At 35.2% G+C, this 21,395-nt stretch overlaps 1 protein-coding gene across 1 annotated transcript in view; it reads right to left on the bottom strand.

The window, feature by feature from the left end:
* Positions 1-6,199: 6,199 nt before the first annotated feature.
* Positions 6,200-21,395, bottom strand: part of LOC112457504 (FERM, ARHGEF and pleckstrin domain-containing protein 1-like) — a 39,663-nt gene continuing 24,467 nt past the window's right edge. Inside the window, exons 12-21 of the mRNA XM_025020622.1 lie at positions 14,049-14,251; positions 13,865-13,954; positions 10,718-11,093; positions 10,536-10,645; positions 10,241-10,381; positions 10,015-10,169; positions 9,542-9,663; positions 9,260-9,420; positions 8,882-9,141; positions 6,200-8,805 (exon numbers count right to left, since the gene is read on the bottom strand). Of these exons, the coding sequence (XP_024876390.1) occupies positions 8,730-8,805; positions 8,882-9,141; positions 9,260-9,420; positions 9,542-9,663; positions 10,015-10,169; positions 10,241-10,381; positions 10,536-10,645; positions 10,718-11,093; positions 13,865-13,954; positions 14,049-14,251 (1,694 nt within the window). The 3' untranslated portion in view covers positions 6,200-8,729. The remainder of the gene's footprint in view (positions 8,806-8,881; positions 9,142-9,259; positions 9,421-9,541; positions 9,664-10,014; positions 10,170-10,240; positions 10,382-10,535; positions 10,646-10,717; positions 11,094-13,864; positions 13,955-14,048; positions 14,252-21,395) is intronic.

Genomic DNA, 21,395 nt, shown 5'->3' with positions numbered 1-21,395 from the left:
TCTTGTCTCCCACCCCAACCGCTCATTCCTTCCTAAAACACTGGCTGCTTCGTTGAACGCAAATCGGATTGAGGAGCAATGAAAGCAAGAAAATGCGTTGGATGCGTGGCCAAGGTTAAGATAACCGGCGCTTATTATCGGGAATCCACCCAAGTCTGTTATCGTATCTTCTTGTGCTCCTGTTTCCGATCAACGTCGATGAATTTGGCACTTTGTAAAACAAAACACAATGTAAACGAATTTGTCTTTAAAAAGTATTTTAAGACAAACGGAATGAAATTATAGTAATTCTGAAAATAAATTGACCAAATGAACTCAGAATCGTATAGAAAAAGATGACGCCAAGTGTATTCAAATAAAAATCCTCTTCAGAATAATTTATGCTAAAACAATAATTTGTACCGCCTAGATTATATCTACCTTTTCAGAGAAATATGGAAAATAGAGGAATTTTGCACTTTAGTTATTTATAGCAAAAATCTATTTGTTATACGATTCAAGTGAATGAGTTTCTAGAATTCCAAAAGCAGTATGTCGGAATAAGAAATTTAATCACGATGTCGATCACAACAGCTAACACTAAGAGAGTTATATAATAAAGACTGTCTCTTTTTTTCAATTTACTAAATTTTTTTCCAATATATCGTCGCGATTTATTATTGCTGTAAACATGATGTGCTAAATAGACTAAATATGTGCTTGGTCATTGACATTGTCAATGGTTTAACAATTACCCGTTCAAACAGCTACAAGGTATGACAACATCTAACAATAAGCCGATAATGTAAAATATTTACGAAGGTCATTTGCAGCCTTCAGCTCGGATTTATCTCGATGAATCTTAATGTTATTTCATAGATTTATCACTTGTGTCAATCGTTAATAATACGTAATAAGAGGTATTCACTTTGTCAAAAATAATTGTGATTTTTCTATTTTCACAAATTATTGTATAAGGAAACAGATGTATAATCTCTCGAAAAAAAAGTTAAAAATATTAATACAGAATTCAGTATTGTTTTTAAGATTCTAATGTTTTTTAATATCCGAGAAATATTGAACGAGTAATTATATGTGTATTTTAAACGTGCTAATGCAAAAGTATAAATATTAGGGACAAATTTTGTAGATTACAGTAATCTAGGACTTGGAAATACATAGGCGATAGAGGAAACGGTTACAGCGATTGATATTTATTACATGTTACGTAGTTCTAGAATAGAATAGATGTAGTATGCATGTAAAATAGACTAGGTCTGTGTATGGCATAAAATACCTATGAGTCAATATTGAAAAAATTATAATACCCATTTTCCCGTAAGTTACAAGGCAAGAACAAAACATAATTTCTTAATAATTACTAATTTGCATTCTTAACATATTCTTACTTCACTGCCCATCGAGGCGTATTATAAATGATGAGGCAATTATGTTTATTTATTATAGATCTGTATTAATCACGATATGTGTATAAGAAAAGAAAACAATGTTATATTAACAGCATTAGTTTAACTGTATATAATTCAGTGTTGGGCAAAATTTATTCTGAATAACGAATAAAAAATAACGAATAAAATAAATGTATTCGTTATTCGTGTTGTTATTCGAATAAAATAATCAAGAATAATTTATTCGTAATTCATCTTTTTTATTCGAAAAATGTAACGAATAAAAAAAATCGATAACGAAAAATGATGCACAAAGTAAAAATTAAAGTCTTCACTCGTGAATGTAAAGTTGTAATATAATTTATTAATTAGTTAATTTATTAGTTAATCAATTAATTAGTATTTTTAACATTAAATAAATTAAAACAAAGAAATTAAATAAATTTATAATTAATAAAATAAAAGTTTAATTTAATAAAAATCTGTGTGTTATAAGTTTTAATTAATAAAATAAAAAACAACATAAAAACTAATCTTATTTATAAATAGAAAAAGAGAAATTTAATGAAAAAGGTACATAATCAACTTTAGTTTCCCAAAAGTGTAGATTTCAGAATGTTTTTCTTTTAGTTGGTTTAAAAAAAATTACTTAAAAGTAATTATTATCAAAGTTTATTTTTTATTTGATTTATTTTTATTTAAAAATGCTTTCAGAAGCATACGTTTTTCAAACATACATGTCTGATAATCGATGATATTTGGCTGTATTAATCATCGTAGCAAATGAAAATAATCTCTCCACCGGAGCCGAAGAAGGATTGAATGTATTGTATTTTATAAAAACTTTCTTTATTGTAGGATATTTTTCTAGATAAGATATCTGAGAGTCTGGGTCTCCTAGATAATGAAAGAGGCCGATATTCATAATCGGTTCTTATTTCAAGACCGTCTTAAGTAATGTCTTAAGATGCTAATACGGCTCTGTGATTGGTTTATAACACCTTAATTTATTCAAATAATATACAACATTGATATAATCTTGTTAAGTTAATAACGATATTAATAAAACAAATAAAAAACATTTTATTAAAACATTTTATTTTATAAAAAAGTATGACATATTTGTTACATTAATATTATATTGTTGAATTATCAAGATTATATTTTCTTCCAGATAGATTCCCTGCATCTTTCTTTTCCATGTAGTTCCATGAAATGCATATTCTACGAAGAACAAATCAATAAGATGCGTTATGTAAATTAAAAAATTAAAGGAAACTTATAAGAAAAATATTAAATATAAACTGCAATCTCTTATATCCACGATAGATAAAATATTCTTATTATTTATGCTAAAAGGATTATCATGGTTCTACATATTAGAACCGCAAATTTCTTGAAATTAATTTGTTTTTATCTCATTGTCAGTTTTTATAAAACGCTATTCTCAGCAATTCCGTGACTTGCACAGCATGAAGTAGCCATGAATTAATGTCTTAAATTAGGAAATATAATATTTTGCCTGAACAGTCTTTGGTTTTTTAGATTGTCATTTTCTGAGAATTTCGAACGCGTTGTGTTTTTACATTTTCACATCATTGCGATTAAATTAAACGGGGAAGTACATACAAGAAATCCTCTAATCGGCTTAAAAGATTAAAGCGACGCGTATAATCGAAATAGTCAAACGAGATAGTTCGTGGCGTCATCGGGGTAACTTTTTAATACTTTCTCGACGCAATGATTTATAACTTGCATACTTGGCACAAAATGAACGATACACAAGAACAAACATTTATTTCATGAACTAAATAATCTCACGAGCGCTTGTCTGATTGTATAAGTTGTCGCTTAGATAAAAAAAATTACGATTATTTCCACGTAATTTGAATTTCCGTATAATACAAATAATAAAAAATTAGAATACAAAGATAAATAAATTATTTTGTGCAAGACGATTCTTAAAAAATGCATAATTATAAATTTTTTATCTATAATTAAAGAGTTATCCACGTTTGTCGCTACGTCGCTTTGTGCGAGCGTTTTCTCTTATCGACTCATTCTAAACATCTTGAGGAATATACACTGTAAAAAAAATTTGTAAAATTACAGGTAATTTTGAGACCCACTATAATAGGTGTAAATTTCCACACATTTTTAATTTGTGTAATTGTAATACAAAATTACTTTTTCCTTCCGTACTGTAATTTTATAAAAATACAACCATTATATTTTATAATTACAACTATTAGTGGGTCTCAAAATTACCCACTATAATAGTTGTAATTTTACAAAATTTTTTTACAGTGTATGCTTCCTGCGTGCAAACTTGCTTTCACAAATGCGACAAGTTTCTTCTTCTACTATTTATAAATTTATTAATTTCGTCTCCCTGATTACAAAATATGTTCTTCCGTCGGAGATCGAATTTATTTCAGAGCAATTCCACTGCAATGAAGATTAAAGAAAACGTGTATCAGTATAAACAGCGACTACTTAATTAACGACAGATTTACAAATAAAAAGAAAAGTGCCGTTATCTAATTTTTTCAAAAGTCGATTTATTTGATAGCAGAACGAGGAAAGCTGGAACTCTTGAATGAGACAAACGGCCTTCTTCTTGCAATAAACATTTCGGCCTCTATCCCGCGCGTCAGGTTTCAATGGTTATTCATGAGCACGTGAACGGCTCATTAAATCTCCGCTCGGCGATTCTCCACATTTGCTATGAGATCGTAATCACGGAAAGAAGCGCACTTACGATACCAAAACTCATTAAGTTCATTACTGACTCGTAGAGCGGACCAGAAACGTTTCAGCATATATTACTACGAGTTGGCTTTTTTCTCACGCTTGACGCATTATACACGTCATTTAAACCGCAGCCATTGCGTATTTTTGATCGTGAAGCTACTTGTAAAGATAAACACGCGGCTACATCAGTGGGATTATTATGACTCTTTATTTTTCTTACCTTGTTTATAGATATCGTCTGTGCGGAAAGACCAACTCTCATGAATCGTCGTGGAAAGACGTTATTTCTCGAGAGAATCTTCAATTTTAATATACGGAGTGTTCCGGCGCTACCGGATATCCTCTCGTAGTTTACGATCATATTACTTATTTTTTTCTTGGCAAAATTAAGAGAGATAGTCGAATGTATAGTAATTACGTAATATGGAACCACGGTTACAAAAATTAATTTTTTTATCTTATCCGCTTGAGACAAAAAAACGTTGCAAGAAAAATTCTGCTATGGCATTATATATCGAAAGTAAAAGTCATTTAAACAATTTTGTATAAAAAAAAATTATAGTTATAAAATATGTTTAAATATTTTTTTTCTCTTATGTAATTTCTATCTGTATATAAGACATATAATAGGCCAAATGCGGCGATAAAAAAAACTTTATACTCCAACAGTGGCGCGAAAAAAAATGTACACTAACACGGCAATTAATTAGAAAATTCATACTCTAAGTGTGGCGAAAGTAATAATTCATATCCCAAGTGCGGCGAGGATAAAAATTAATATCCCATCAAGTGCGGCGCGAAAGAAAACCTTATATTCCAAAGGTGGCGCGAAAAAAATTTTATACACTAACGGTTGATTAAAAAATTCGTACCCTAACGGCGGCGTAAAGAAAAATTTATACCCCAAGTGCAACGCGAATAAAAATTCATATTTCAAATGCGGCGCGAATAAAAATTTATACTCCATGTGCGGTGAGAATAAAAGTTTATACCTCAAGTGCGGTGTAAATAAAAATTCAAACCTGACTCGTAGAGCGGGCCAGAAATGTTTTAGCATACATTACGAACTGGTTTTTTGTTTCATGTTTGACTCATACACGCGATTTATGAGCAACGTGACGCCGCCGCCGTCGCGTATTTTCGATCGTATTTGTAAAGATATAAACTCGAGGCTACATTAGCAGGATCATTACTTTTCATTTTCTTTCATTTACCTTGTTATAGGTATCATCCGTGCGGAAAGACCGCCTCTCACGAATCATCGTGAAGAGACGTTATTTCCTGAGAAATTAATCTTCATTTTTAATATACTCGACGCTACCGAATATCCTTTCGCAGTTTTACGCCGGCCGTATTATTATTTTTTTTGCGAAATTGAAAGAGATCGCCACGTTTATTACTTAAAATCACACTTTTCAATATTTTTGGCATTCTCCTATCCGAAAAAAATTTTTTATATTTATATATATGTATATATAACATGTCCATACATGCTTTCTTTCTTTTGTATAATCGCTGTTCGTATAATAACAAAAATAATTAAAAAATAATTTAAAGAAACAAATTCAGTTCAACAGTGAAAACAAATTCAAATTCAACAGTGAAATTATTTTTTTAATTATATTTGTAATTTTTTTTTTATTATTTTCCTGTTTACAAGAACAGAGAGATTGTGTAAGAGAAAGAAAACATATATGGACACATATTGATTTAATGTATAATTACACATATTTATGCATATTTTTATACGAAAAATTTTTTACCAGGTATTGACTTGCGTTCCATCTTAATGATTTGTCAACATATGTAGAATCACAGTGCGTATTATATAAACATAGAAAGCATATAAAGCAATTTAGTTATGTTAAATACGTTCAAGGAAAACCATCGATGAATCAGTTTGATCGAGGAAGATTCTGTGATCCTGTGGTACATATATTTCACGAGATTAATTAAAAAACGACCAATACGTACTGCCGACTTCGTAATTTCCATCTCTTTCTAATGTCTCCCAGAAAATAACTGTTATTATAAGTAAGAAAAAAATGTAGGCGCAATCGCACTGATATATGGTTTATTGCAGCAAAACATGATAATACATAATTATGACATTCACTTATTACATTCGCTTGTTTATCTTAGCTGCAAGAAATAATTTAAGGAAGATGTATTCGAAATTCGAAATATACGATGTAGGTGAAATAGATGGGCTATTTCGATACCGGAATCGACGGATTAAACCAAGAAGTAATTAAGATCGAAAGATTTAAAAAATGGGTATACAGAGGATAAATCTGTTATGACAAACGCTACTTACTTATATAACTTACACTCTGATATGATTTGTCTAATGCACTTTAATCTGATTAGAATGTGATCTCGGTCTTTTCTACTTTCAACCTCATTGTTGAATCTAAACGTTACAATATCGCAACTTCTTATCATTGTAGATACATTATAAAATTGTCCTTTCGGAGTTGCACTCTTTGCGTTTAAAATGAGTCAAATATTTACGCTTTAATATGCTAATATTCGAGTTTGTCTTTATTTTATTTGCGAACGTATATGTATCTATTAGATTGTTGAACACTCAGAAAGCATTGTACATCAGACGCTTAACGAGGCAAAGATAATGGTTTGGGGACCAGTCTATGATTTACTTTTAACAAATTTCTACGCAGATTTTCATAGTGTCAGCTAAGTTTTTATTTTACTTACGGATTTTTAGTCTGGCAGTATATATATAACTAATTCTCTTTCCATGTTCTCTCTCTCTCTCTCTCTCTCTCTCTCTCTCTCTCTCTCTCTCTCTCTCTCTCTTGATGTTATACAATGTCGGCCGAAATACGTAATACAATCAGGAAGTGTGATTCTGCGACTCAAAATAAACCGAAATGGTAGAATAAATTTGTTTCGAACAAGGTCTCGTTTTCAAGAAGAAGAACTTTGAAAGTTAATCGAGTACTTTACTGATTTTAACAACGGTTTAACTAGTATTTTGGCCCACCTTGTATATTAATTATATGATCTAAATTATACAATAAACAACCTCCTCAAATCCGAAAGATGTCTTTTTAAATGTTATCTGACTAATAAAGAGTAATTCAATAAATCAATACATTCTCATGATATCTTTTTTAGACTTTTATATAGTCTAAATACATTAAGCAAGCTTAACAATTAACTTAAGCTTAACTTAATGATTATTTGTCTCTTTGATTCATTATTCAGGCAGAGGTACAGCTTAGAGATTATAAATTCTGTTAATTAAATAGCCGCTCAACATAGAGATAATAAAAATATATTATATAGCGCATGTATATAGCATCTTATAAGAGAACTTCAAATCTCTCTTTGTGCAGAAACTATATCATAGATTGGTTCTAAAAAGCGCAATGGCACCATTTACTAAAACTCAGAAGCATTTTCTTAGATCTATGATTTATAACATAAATATTTTCCCATTTTATACATTTTGCTAATATGAATTAGATCACACAAAAGAGAAAAACATTAACAAAAATTGTCTTATTTGAAAATCATTATAAGCAGATTTGATTGTAAAATTGGTCCGATATTAATATACGCATAATTTTTCGTGATTTTCATTGAGTTTCGCTTACATTATAACAGAATGTGACCCAAAAACGCGCTATTAGTGTAAATATATCTGGATATAATTCTAACATTATGTATTATATCCATTTTATACTGGATGATAATCGCGTTATAGCAATCAATTATTTTTAATGAGTAAATTACATAAAAAGAACATTTGTTCTTAAAAGGTAATATTCAAAAATATATTACTTAATATTGTATTGCTATGACACTACAACTTATCATCTGCGCGACTGTCGCTCAATAAAGAACAGATATAAAGAAAGTTTTATTTAAAAACTTCTAAACGCAAACAATTAATATTTGTGTAAATACCATATTTACATATTTTTATATTTATACATATATATAGATTCATCTCTTTCTTTTTCTACGAATAACATTTTCCATAAACTTGACATAATATCGAGATTCCAGTCACTCGTTTATATACATTGTAATGCCATTTTTTAAGTTTATATTAAAAGCATAAATCACATATCAAAAAGTCCTGCGACTTGTATAAAAAAGTTTCTTTTTATATTTTCATCTCTAAATAATTTTCTACACTTTTCGTTATATTTTTATATATCACTTGTATATGATTTTTGTCTTCAAAATTATCAAGTTTTCTTTGGAAGAATGACTTAAGTCTGAAAAAACAATACTTAAAAATCATTAAATATTTAAGTAAATGCTTGCAATATTTCACTAGCAGAATAGTAGAGTAGAGTAATAGCTTAAGAATAAAAAACAGTGTGATTGAAAATAAGTTGTTCTTCCAGAAAACTGTATACAATCATTTTTTATTAGACATACTATCCAAGATATCACCAATTACGACTCTTTTTTGATTTCATATATAAGGCCAAAGATTTAGATTTTCTCATTATATATCATTTTATAATCATACTTTGTAGCATGATGCCATAATCTTTATAATTACTTCTTCTTAACACAATTATTCCATTATTTCGTAGATTTCGTTTAGTACTCTTCTTTTCCATTCATACTAGCGGGTACATGACTCTGTTGAGTTGCACTTCGAATTACTTCAATCCACCTAAAGATAAAATTTATCATTGTATTTCTCATAAATCTTAGCTTTTCTAAATTACATAGACTCTCTGTATATTTACCTTCCAAAAGTATAATCACTTTCCGCTCGAAAGAAATATACATGGTTCTTGAATTGTAACTTGAATACAAAGTCCTTGTTGATCCCATCTTTTTCTGATGGTGTAGAAACAGTATATCCTAATAATGGCAAACTAGCTAATGGGAAGTCGTCTTGATGAGATTTGTAGAAGAATAAGCAGAAGTTAGTAAATACGACCCAAAGCTTTTGCCAACCGTTGCTATTCTTGAATTTCCGTAGAAGAAATCCGCTAAGCTGGTTCTGAAACAGTGAAGAAACGTAACAAACACATCATTAATCAGTTTCTATGTAAGATATATCCAACTATATCAACCAAGGCATCAGTGATTTACCAATATTATTCGAAACATTAACATACTTGAAATGCTCGTAGTTGATCGCTGTAACTAATACTTGTATTACGATGCCAACAAACGTGAACTGCAGTATTGCTACGTTGTGAGGCCTTTGCACCACCGCAACTAGTTCGATCTACTTCTAATCCTACACTATCTCCCATTTCGTCGGCTGAACCTAGAACTTTTGCACAAAGAAAAAAAACTTAGAAGAAATCTCCTTTTATTAAAAAAGGAAGCTGAGAAGATTTTTTCGCTCGGTACAGATATTGTGATATACTTTGTATTACTTAACAGTTACTTACTACAAGACTTTAAACTTAAATACGGCATTTTTGCGTCCGCATCGATCTGTGTTATAGCCATGTTCAAATCTTCTATCCACCTCTCTTTTTCTTCCTCGTTGCTCGCTGCAACTGTCAATGACCTACAAAAATAAAATAATTTAAATTTTATATTGTCTTTTTTGGCTTCTGTCATATTTTTAACTTTAATAATATAAAACTAAAAATATTTGCTTTAAATTTCAATATAATTTCTGTCCCTTAAAATGTCTTCACTTTAACACGACGAGTTCATATTCGTCCAAGTTGAGGTCACAATCGTACTGATGGCTGTCATTAATCGCACACATGCTTCAATAAAATCAGTTTAGCTAGTTGACTCCTCAATAACGATATAACCTTTTAACAACCACTTAGTATCTTTTAGTGTATTTTACACTTTGCTATTATTTCCGTAATAATATACAATGTAATTCGAAGAATTTGATATTTACTGATTTCCTTGTCCGTCGACAATAAAAGCGAAATCTGTTCCAGTTTTATTATCCGCGTCTTGAATCTTCATTCCTTTTAACGGTAATTGGCCATGCACGCGGAAACATTGTGTTGGTTGTTGCGTACGGAATGTATACAATAACACGTCCGAGAACTGGAAAAATAAATACGATAAATTTTCAGCTGCTATCGCACTAATTAATAAGAAATATGTAGAAGACTTACCAAGAAGAACATGCGTTGTTGAAAACCTTTACGGCTGTATTTCTGCAGACATCCAAGTCTGATAAACCTTCGGCCTTCTTGTACTAAATTATCAAAGCCAGTGATGTCTCTCTGCATTTCGCATAACTGCACCAGATTTTCCTACAAATGAAAAATTTACAAAAAATTAAAATTAAAATTGACATAACTGACCTTAGTAAAAAAAAAGTATTTTCAGTAAAAAATAGATCCTTTTCTATCACTTTATTGATTAAGTTCTTGTATCAAACAATAATAATTGCAATAATTTTCTAACCGCTTGATTTATAATCGTGAGCCCTTCGAGCAATGTCTCGCCGAGTCTGTCTCTCGCCGCCAAACAATCCTCGAAATCGGTATGATCCTTTGGATAATGATCCAATAGTCCTAAAAAAGCGCCACTTTGAGAAATTAAGAATTATTATCGTACATACGTTACAAATCTGATTTCACACTCACTATCGATAATACTATTATAATGCAGTAATCGTTGTAAAGGTTTCAAAAGGAATGAAGTCAATGGCAGGTAGCAATGCTTCTGCGACTCGAAATCGCGGCAGAGCTGGTCGAAGCGTCGCGACGTTCGCATAGAGTATTCCATTTTCTCTAACACCGGGATCAGATTCTCCAGGTATTGGTCATAGAGAGGCAGGACGTTCAAAAGCGTATTGTACAAAAAGTCACCGATATTGTGACGGGCGTTGCTCTCCCAGCGTGCCAGCCGTGCCTCCATTTCTTGAAGGCAGGGTCCGTGCACGTCGGCGAGTAGCTCGACTAAAGAGACTACTGACTCCCCTTCCAATGCCGCTTCCCGAGAAACTTCCTCGCGGAACCACTGCACATAAATATAAGTCACAAGTTAAAATTTGTGAGTCCTCTTTCTGTCTCTTTAGATCTACCGTCCTTCTAAACTGGACTTGTTTCAACTGACTGTTCCCTAGCTCTAAAAACGAAGCGCAGCTACCTCTTCTAAGCTAGCAGGACTAAATCGGCAGAATCAAACCGGACCTATCAGAATATTTAGTACCCATTTTGTACTAATTTGTACCACTAATAACAATTTTGTATCCCGTGCCATTTCGGAGAAAATCGTGGTGGTGCTACCTTAGCATTAAGCTAGAAAGACCACAAGAAAAAAAAAGAAAATTAAATACAGAAATTTGAAGGACTGAATTTGTACTAATTTGTACCATACAAATAAACTTAATACATATATTTATCCCTTCTGCTAAAAAAATAACCTTCCGGCCGATGCGCAACAGCGGAGTTGTAATTCTGCGTTGATCTGTAACAAAAGAAATATTTTTATATTAAAGCTACGTCCAAGATAATCGACAGTAAATAAATATCAAAGTAAATAATTATTGCCCGTTTTTAAAGCGTCATTTTAACAAATATCTGATTTTAAAATGTAAAAAACAATCGCGGCCGCCGGGGCCGCAATAAGCGGCTGGATATTTCCGTGTTAACTAGTTCGCATAATTCATCCGCGAAAAATTGTGCAAATAATACTGCGACCGTGCGAATAATAAGAGAGAGACGCGACGTTCGCGACGTAATATCTCGCATACGCCGGAGATCAGACTCGACCCGAAATTGCACCGTAATTAAAAACCACGAAAGTGGCGGAGTCCACCACAGAACTGACAGAACGGCAAAATATAATATATAAGAAAATTAACAACTACTCACCCCACGGTCGCTCCGCCGTCGCCCGATGCCTCCCAGGCCCCGTTCTCCTCTCCTCGAAAAAATGTAATCGAATGCGATATACCTCGGTATCCGTATAAATTCCTCGAAGCACATGAATTAAATGAACTTTCGATATATGTATCACAGTTTTTCGCAAGCTAAACAATCGGACCCGGCGACTCGTGTATTTACTCCGCGATACATGCGATATGGGAGCTGGAGCGGGAGCGGGAGAAACGACACGTCTGACGTCAGAACAGGTCACGGGCATCGCGGTAAACATGAGTAGTGGGGATAGAGTGGGGGTAAGGTAAATACACACTACACACTACACACGGTGCGCGGTCGGTTACTTCGGTATGCCGGCAGCCGGGTTAGCCGGGTATGGCGTATCGCATAAAGCCTACCCCTCTCTATCCCCACTGCTCATGTTACCAAGGCGCCCGCGGCCCGTTCTGATTTCTGATGTCGTTGCTCGCGGATCGCACATCGCAGAGTAATATAAGTACGAATCGCCAGGTCCGATTATTCAGATTACAGAAAAATTTGATACATCGAATGTTCATTTAAGGCCGGTTCTAATACAATCAGTCGTATGTCGCCTATGTCGGATGGCCCAATGAGAGAATTTCTTTTTCGATAACGAATTTTTCTCATTGGTTACGTTCCGAAAGCAATCAAAGCGAACGCAGCCTATAATAAGTGTAATGAAGTACGCGCCGCGTCTGTGTCGTGAGATTAATACCGGGGAGTGCCGTGCCTTTTTAGTGTCGCGCGATCATAAGAGACAAAGAGACGATGTCGTCGATTTTCGCTCGTGAACGTCGTCTCCATGTTATCGTCTATCTGCGGGACAATGGACATCGCGGCACGGGCCGACGTGGGCCGACGGGTGTCGAGCGGATCATACAGCTTCGTTCGCAGCTTCTTCGTCGTAATTTTTCCGTTGCCGCGTCGCGAGATTGATGCCGGGAGTGCCTTTAGTGTCGCGCGATCATAAGCGACGATATCGGTCGATTTTCGTGAACGTCGCGAGTGAAGTGACGCGACGCTACGGTTGCTTTTGGCGGGTGAAGTTGGCCGTGCCGGCCGTGCGATTTACGAAATTCCGCCATGTTCGTCTACCTGCGAGAGATCGCGGCACGGGCCGACGGACATGGCGTCGAGCGGATCATACAGCTTCTCCGCCGTAATTTTTCCGTTGCGTCGCGAGATTAATGCCGGAAGTGTCGTGCAAAGTGTCGAAAATATCGCGCGATCATAAGCGACGCGATCTTATCGTCGATTTTCGTGAACGTCGTCAGTGAGTAGTGAGTGCGCCAACCGGCCAACGGACCAACGCTGCAACGGAGTAGGACCTGGCGAATCGTGGAGAGGAGGAGGAGGCCTGGGGAGGCATCGGGCGACGGCGGAGCAACCGTAGGGTGAGTTAAATTGTTATTCGTCTATTACTTTGCTGTCCTGTCAGTCCTGTCAGTCCTGTCAGTCCTGTGACGGAATATCCGCCACTTTCTCAAGTGCGCAACTTTTGATTCGTCCATTACATGATATTCGTTAATTAGATAATATTATCTTGGACACCTACTTTAATGTAAAAATATTGTTATGTTACAGATCAACGCAGGGTTACAACTTACAACTCCGCTGTTGCGCATCGGCCGGTGAGTTATTTTTTAGTTTAATGTTTTACTACGCAAATCAGTGTTTTTCCGGTTCCGGTTTATTAAAATTTTTTAATTTGAGCTTAATGCTAAGGTAGCACCGCCACGATTTTCTCCGAAATGGCACAGGATACAAAATTGTTATTAGTGGTACAAAATAGTACAAAATGGGTACTAAATATTCTGATAGGTCCGGTTTGATTCTGCCGATTTGGTCCTGCTAGCTTAGAAGAGGTAGCGCAGCTTTACTTACCACATTAATAACATCCAAGTCCTTCTTGTAAGTTCGTTCTGTCATGAGGAGCTCCTTGGCTATGTAATAAGCTTTATCGGTTGGCCATCTCTGGACAGAAAAATAGTAACTCTTTATTGCTGTTCTTATAGAATTGTCGTTGAAAAAACACGGCAATAGTCGTATTCTTAAACGACAAACCTACCTTCGTTTTTCTGACTTCCGCCTCCTCCGCTTCCCCGTTTCGTACATTTTTTATCGGGCTGAGATCCGGCGAATTTACGACGCTCGCATTGTTCATCTCGACTCCGCCGTTCGTCGTCCGTTTATCCGGCGATTTCTCAGCGGCGTACACAGAATTATTGTTCTCCCGTTGATTAGATATCGCCTGCTTTTCGGCTTGGACATCTGCAAATAAATATCAGTTAGGCAACCCCTAGGAAGAAACAGAAGTGCCGCTGAGTACGAGAAATAAAAAAAATAGATAAAACAGGTGTCCAGGAAACATCTGAAGGAATAAAACCCGATATATATAAGTGTATGTATATAATAGGCACGCATGCTATAGTGCACTATCTATATTTATTCTTTTTTTTATTGGGATTTTTTGCAAAATCGAAAATAAGTATTGATGGCTGAGTCAAATGCAACATAAAGTTTCGGGAAAATTATTCGATGAATCAGTGGCATGGATTCAATGAATCTACAAATGTCTATAATAATACTAATTTCATGTGAATCTACAATTGGAGGAGTAAAAGCCATAGTAGTGGTGTAAGTCAAATTTTTTAAAATATTGACTTACACCACTATGGGTTTTACCCCCCCAATTATTCTTGATGTATTAATAAACATCAAGAAATTTATAAGTAAAAATTAATAATAGCTACTTTTGATTCAGCAAAATTAAACTTTCAATATCTCTGTCGTAGACTTTGTTCTAAGAATTCTCTCTCATCTCATTAGAAGTAATAATCATTTAGCGACGTTATGAGGCGAATAAGTATAAATTTTAGAGTGTATTTTAAATAAAGACGCTCTGTGACTAACTTTGAAAATCTTAATGAGATACGTGCTTTTTAATTCAAGAATTAAAAAAAAACCTATTTTCTTTGCGCAGATCATAATACAAAGGCAATGATGCAAGTGAAGAGTGCAGATAATGTCGAGTAAGCGATTTTTAATAAATAAATGAGACATCAAAGCCAATATATGCGGTTTCATTCCTATGAAAATTCATGCCCAAGCACGTCTAAAGTACCGTGTTCTAAGTAATAAGCCGACTAATAAAACGGTGATTAGAAGCCGGATAAAGTTAACGTTAAGAATCCATAATGTAGCAGTATTCTACATTATTCCACTGACGCAAATCGCATGCGGAAATAAGGATCATCATGACGAGAGGTCGCACGATATTCGCAAAACGGGCGAACGGAAATTCCTCAGCAACGAGAGAATCTCCGATCGAATTCGGCTTCCTCCACGGGGAGGAAGACGTAACGAGAACAACAGAAAGAGATTATATGCGGTACAACTATAAGAATAAGCTACTCCGCCCGTACTTTACGTTGGCTGTAACGACATAAAGTTCATTCAATATACGAGTGCGGACCGGTAACGCATTTGCATGAATCTCGGAAGCCTTGAAAATATATACTCTGACCTTTGAGCGCGATAATTGATAGCCGTATTACTTTCGGGCTTATATAACGGTGAGATCGCACACGATCAAGGATATTTTGATACTTTCAGCCTTGATCCCGAAACACACTTGCGCTTTATTGTTGCATTCGTCTTGTGACATTTGGTAACTATGCCGTTTTTATTATTAAGAACGTGCAGTTACCCTGATGGAAATATTTTGCTAAAAGTACTATGAAATCGATGAAAAGTGAAATAAAAGTTATTGAAACATACTGAATGTATTTCAAAATTAATCATGATTTTTCTTATAAAATGTAATGTAATGTAATACTGTAAAATATAAGGAATGTTAAATTATACTGTTGAAAAGTAATAACAAATTTTTTGAAATATTAGGTATAATGAAATTTTGCTGAATTTAACTGAAAACTGAATTTTTACTAAAATATTAATGAAATAATAATAAAATGGTCAATATTGAAAGCAAATTTCAAATACATTTCAATAAAATATTTCCATATCAGGGTCCTAAATTATTCTTTTTCTATTTTTACTTCCTTTCTCAGATAACTTTCGAAACTGCAGCGCTCAAATAAAGAGTACATACAGATTCGTTTACGGATTATGCAAATGCGACGGAGAGCCCGGACTAAGCGGGAATTCGTGCCACTTCAGCAGACGTATCGTGAAACAATGACGAAGAGAAAGAAATCGTAATATCCACAATTAAGACAGGCATTGTAAGGGGATTACTCACACGTAATGTCATCCGTGTCGAACGACGAATCCGGCATTGCGATAAAGAGATACGGTATGAAGAACGAAAAAAACAAAACAAAAGAGAAGAAGAGGAGCAGGCCGCATCGCACACGGGGAAGGAGAGGAAATTCAATATTCGATTCGCCAAAAATCGGATAAAACGAGGAAAAATAGAAAGCAACGAATCTTGCTGCGAATCTCTGTCGGATCCGAAATTAAAATGTCAATCTGACCACACGTGGACGGATAACGAAAAAAAAACGTGGACGCAGGTAGAAAACGAATGTTTAACGAAAAGAGAGCGAGAGAACGAAACGAACATACTCCAGAAACCAAACATCATCCAGAAACCAAAGTGAAATTACTGACGCAGATCCGACATGTGACTTTGTATATAATTTATTGTTATAATTAATGTATCAATAATCAATGTACAATAGATTTCCTACGCTTGGAGTACCGCTCTTCGTCCTTCGGACGCCGGTAATTCCCCCACGTCCCTCCATCGAGCTGTGCCTCAATATCGTGCGAACACAATCGGTCGATATATATATCGAACGACCGACGAAACGGCGCATCTCAACCGGGGGAATCACCGCGTAAAACAAACATATTTTTTATGTATATATATATATTTATATATATTTATTTTCATATATATATATAGCGTTAACAAGTACGGTATATCGATAAACGATCAAAAAGTGTTACACAAATTACAAACGGGGGATAAGGATGGGGAGGGAGCGTTACGCCGACACGACGGACACCTCGACGTGCGTGTATCCTGCTTTAATTATCTTGTCCACCGCTTTTCGTTCCGACCGTTAAATCGGGTCCTAAATTGTACGCAATTATATGTACCTACACATGCATACGCGTGTGTGCGTGTGCGCGTATACAGGATGTCCCACCGCTACCAATTGCCGTCTCAGCTACGGATATCGTAGGACCGACTGAGAAAAGCAAAAATTGCGGAGCTATTTTAAAACGGTTGATAAAATTTTAACAGCCTTTTTTACATTGTCAAGAAGGAAAAGATCGCGTTGAGAGAAAGAGAGAAACGAAGGTGATATCTCCTCTCTCAGCGCATCTTGTCTCGGTGAAACAACTTGAATTTTAATTTAACGAAAAGGATAGACTTCTATAACCGAGCTGTCAAATAGGAAAAATTAAAAGAAGATATCTATGGCAAGGACAGCCGGTAGTGATAGGGCATCCCGTATACGGACGTCGTATTATTTCGAACGCTCACAAATCGAAGCAAAAGTCAGTTGACACGCGAGTAACGTCGTCTTTGCAGACCGGAAACGGAAGATGAGCGAGCTCGAAGTTACGTTCGGACGACAACGACGTGTGATTACCGTCCGGTCGATGATTCTCTCAAGGACTCCTTTATTGCTAGTCTGGTAAAGCCATTGGAAGAGATGAAGCGCATTTAATAGTGGAAAAATGGTGTCAAAATTAGCAAAATACGAACTGGAAGACAAACAATAGTTTCAATGACAACACCGCGTGATGTAAATCAATCAACACTTCGCGAGTCTATTGGGACTTGATATCGTTATTAAAATCGACAGTCTTATAAAAACGTTTGACACTGAGAGATCAAGGTGTAAAAACACAATGCTTACGTTGTAATTTGCGAAGATATAGAAAAACTTGCCGGCTTAATATACAAATGTTCGAGTTTTATCCTTGATAAGGTTCAAAGCCGAGTAACGTTTGGACACGCGACAAATATCCTCAACAAATATCCGAATCAGAGTAGAAAGAGTTCCGTAAGAACAGCGAATGAACGGCTTATTCATAAACGTTCGTTTTAAATCTACGACTGGCCAGCTTTATCCCGAAATATGTGGAAATCGAACCACATTAATATCCATAGCGAGAAAATTAAGTGCATATATATTTGCATGCAGTAGAATTTGGGAAAAAAGAAAAATTTGACGTTACTTCAATTATTCTCTCTTTCTCTGATTATGACGAATCCATTTACAAAATATTTGGCACTATTTTACCTTGAAAAAGTTTTTCACCGTAGTTATCAAAATTATCATCATTCTATGATTCTACGAATGGTTAGTACAAAGTGCCTTCTAACATTTAACGTGTTTGTGAATAAACAGTGCCAAGAAAATACGAAGTTCTTTGATTCATCTTCATTTACGTTATAAACAGTCAAAAGTTATTAGGCAAAATTTATCTTTGTTTTTGTCTTACAAACTTCAACATATAATTTGAATAATACCCGAATATTATGAAAATTAACGCTTGCACTTTTCGCCAGAGATTTACTTCTCCAGTGTTTACATTTTGGCCCAATATACGAGCTCCAAAATTTACAAGAGAATTTCCAAACTTTAACAGAACCGTATACTTTCTCTTTTTAAACGCAAAAAGTTAAATGCCACAGATTTAACTTTCTTACGATTAGTGTTAAGATTAATTCTCTAAATTCCGAAAAAAGTGGATTACATCGCAGTTACATTGAATTCTTCAATCTCAGAACGAAATCTGGCCAAACACAAATTATTATTATTATTATCATTAACCCTGTATTGCATGACTTCTCTTGATGTCAGTCAACTTTGTAGATAAAGAGGCAGCAAATTTGTATCAAAAAATAATTAAATCCTGCGTGTTTCCTGTAACAAGATTGGCTTGTTTTACGATGTTATCGAAACATTTTTCCAAAATACTAAGATATTCATAACCAAATCGAATGTGCTCTGTTACATTTATTCAAATTTTTGCCTATGACAAACGTGATGCAATAGAGGGTCAACTATTTATAACATATATCCATCGTGAGTTTCTCTGCGATTGACTACTCGATACATAACAGTCGTTCGGCTGTCACGCTCGGGTTATATTTAATATATTGATCCCCTGAACCACTATCGAGATACGATATTGAGAAGCACGGAGGATGATTCTTTAGAATTCATATTAAAAACAAAGGGGACACGGAATAATATCCATCAATTGCGAACTTCTTGCCCCAGGCATCAGGCATTATTGCTAAATTCGTGAACATTCGTATAGTAAATGTCAACTCGACTTATCGGAGAAGGGGGGGGGGATTCATAGAAGACAGAAGCCTACGTTCGAACACCGAGGGAGATTAAACAATTTTCAATTGTCGAGTACCGCAATATGAAATGTTCAGCGCCTTTTGTCGTGTTATCACGAATGATCCTTTCGCAGATTTTGAAAATGGGAAAGAGCGCTGAGAAACTTCCCGTTATAGTGGTATAATGTTTAAAATAAATTGTTTATATCTATCTCTCAGGTGTCTGTCTTCTTCCATTGGGAGGAAAATGGTACAAGCTTCGAATAAACTGAGGAGAAATGGGCCGGAGAGCCGAGGATGATCTCTTACGGTGTCCATACACATATACTGCAAAGATACTGTGAATAAGAATTACATTTGATTGGGCATGGTGACGTGACCGAGAACGGACTTTACACAATTGATTAGGGGTTGACGTGGCGAGACACTGTGACAGGTGGCAAAATACGTTCGTGATTCGTGACAGGGGCGCTACGTAATGGTTCCAAAGGTTCCTAAATAGTTAATAATTGACGTAGAAGTATGCGTGTAGCGTATATGTGTGTGTGTGTGTGTGTATTTTTTGTGTATACGTGTAATAATGGTCAATAAGATGCGGGAACGTTCAGTACCACGCTGCAACTAGAGATGTGAGTTTGACGATCGCGCTATTTCTCCACTCAATAACAATAAAAAATTCACAGATTATTATTATTTTTTATCTCGCTATCACAGCTTAACGTAAGGCAGTACAAAACGGTCGAGATTGTTCCGATTTTTTGGCATACGGAGAGACGTCGCAGCTGATCTGCGAATATTCCACCGCTTAGATTATTCAACGTTTCTGGCGTCTTGATGAATTCGTGTCTTCTTTCTCTCTCGTCGAGGCATTCCGACACGCTACTTCGGAAAATATCTCATGCCCCTGCCGACCTTCGGGGAGATGTCCTTTGTAGAAAATATGTAGCGTACCATCAATGGTGCCGTATCGCGATCGTTCGATTAATGTAACTTTGTATGCTCGTATGAGTGAAATTCACATCTCTACGCACGCTCTAGGCAGGGAGGCAGGAACAATAAACTATTATATATATATATGTATATGTATAGCACAGACTAATGTGGCTAATGCAAAAATGTGAGGGGGTGACGTTTTTGAGGGTGAATTGCTTGAAACTACAAGAGTTAAATGATGATGGGAACTCTTCGAGTTCAGCTGATGCAACGTCGCGTATATATACAATCGGAAATACGTGTCACACAACTGTACAGTATATTGGTACAGTATATTTAATTCGTAAAAGGTATCGAAAATTGCGGGATTATTTTAACGACAGCGTTAAGAAGCGCATTGAGACGCGTTTCTAGAAGATCAAATTGCAACAATCTAAAAGTGCAGTGCGGGTGTGTCAAGATTAGTGAACATCTTGCGGATATCTTGTGCACACACGAAAGTCCGGTATAATATCAGATTTCAAACAGCGGGACTGTCTTCGATGCTTTTTCTTTTCTTCTTCTTTTTTTTGGATCATAAGCAACGTGACGATCTTTGGAATAAATATCATGAGGTGAGGAGTTAAGTGCGTCTAAGATCTAAGGACAAGAGATTTCGCTACGGAACGGAATTAACGAAGCAGAGAAACATGCTGACAAAGAAAGAGAAGCTGGATAACGAAAGGTTCAACTCAAACGAAAAACGGAAGAGGGGACAACATGTTTTATTCGCATAGGCGAAACGCGTATCCTCAATTCTCTGTCCTCTGAGAACAGGGAAAATACTGACGGTAGGAAAATACGGAATTTCGTGGCGCTTCTGTACATGCGCATCTGGACGTATAATATACATTGTCCAGATATATATACATTGATGGTATTAATATATATATAAATGTTGCGCACTCCGTGTGTCGCTAAATCTGGATCCTTCTCTTTCTTTTTCGACAGTAGAGAATTTTTACAAGTATTACGCTGTAACAACAAGAGAGCACAAAATGTTCGCGGCTTCCTACCTCCCTCTCAATCGCAAGAATCACAATCCCGTGAAAGTGCTGTGTGAAAATCAAACGATCGCAAAGTGTTATAACGTTCGAGAAA

This window comes from Temnothorax curvispinosus, unplaced genomic scaffold, assembly GCF_003070985.1.
Source record: "Temnothorax curvispinosus isolate PA1 unplaced genomic scaffold, ASM307098v1 QBEX01007794.1, whole genome shotgun sequence".
NCBI lineage: Eukaryota > Metazoa > Arthropoda > Insecta > Hymenoptera > Formicidae > Temnothorax > Temnothorax curvispinosus.
This window is presented reverse-complemented; position numbering and strand designations above follow the sequence as displayed.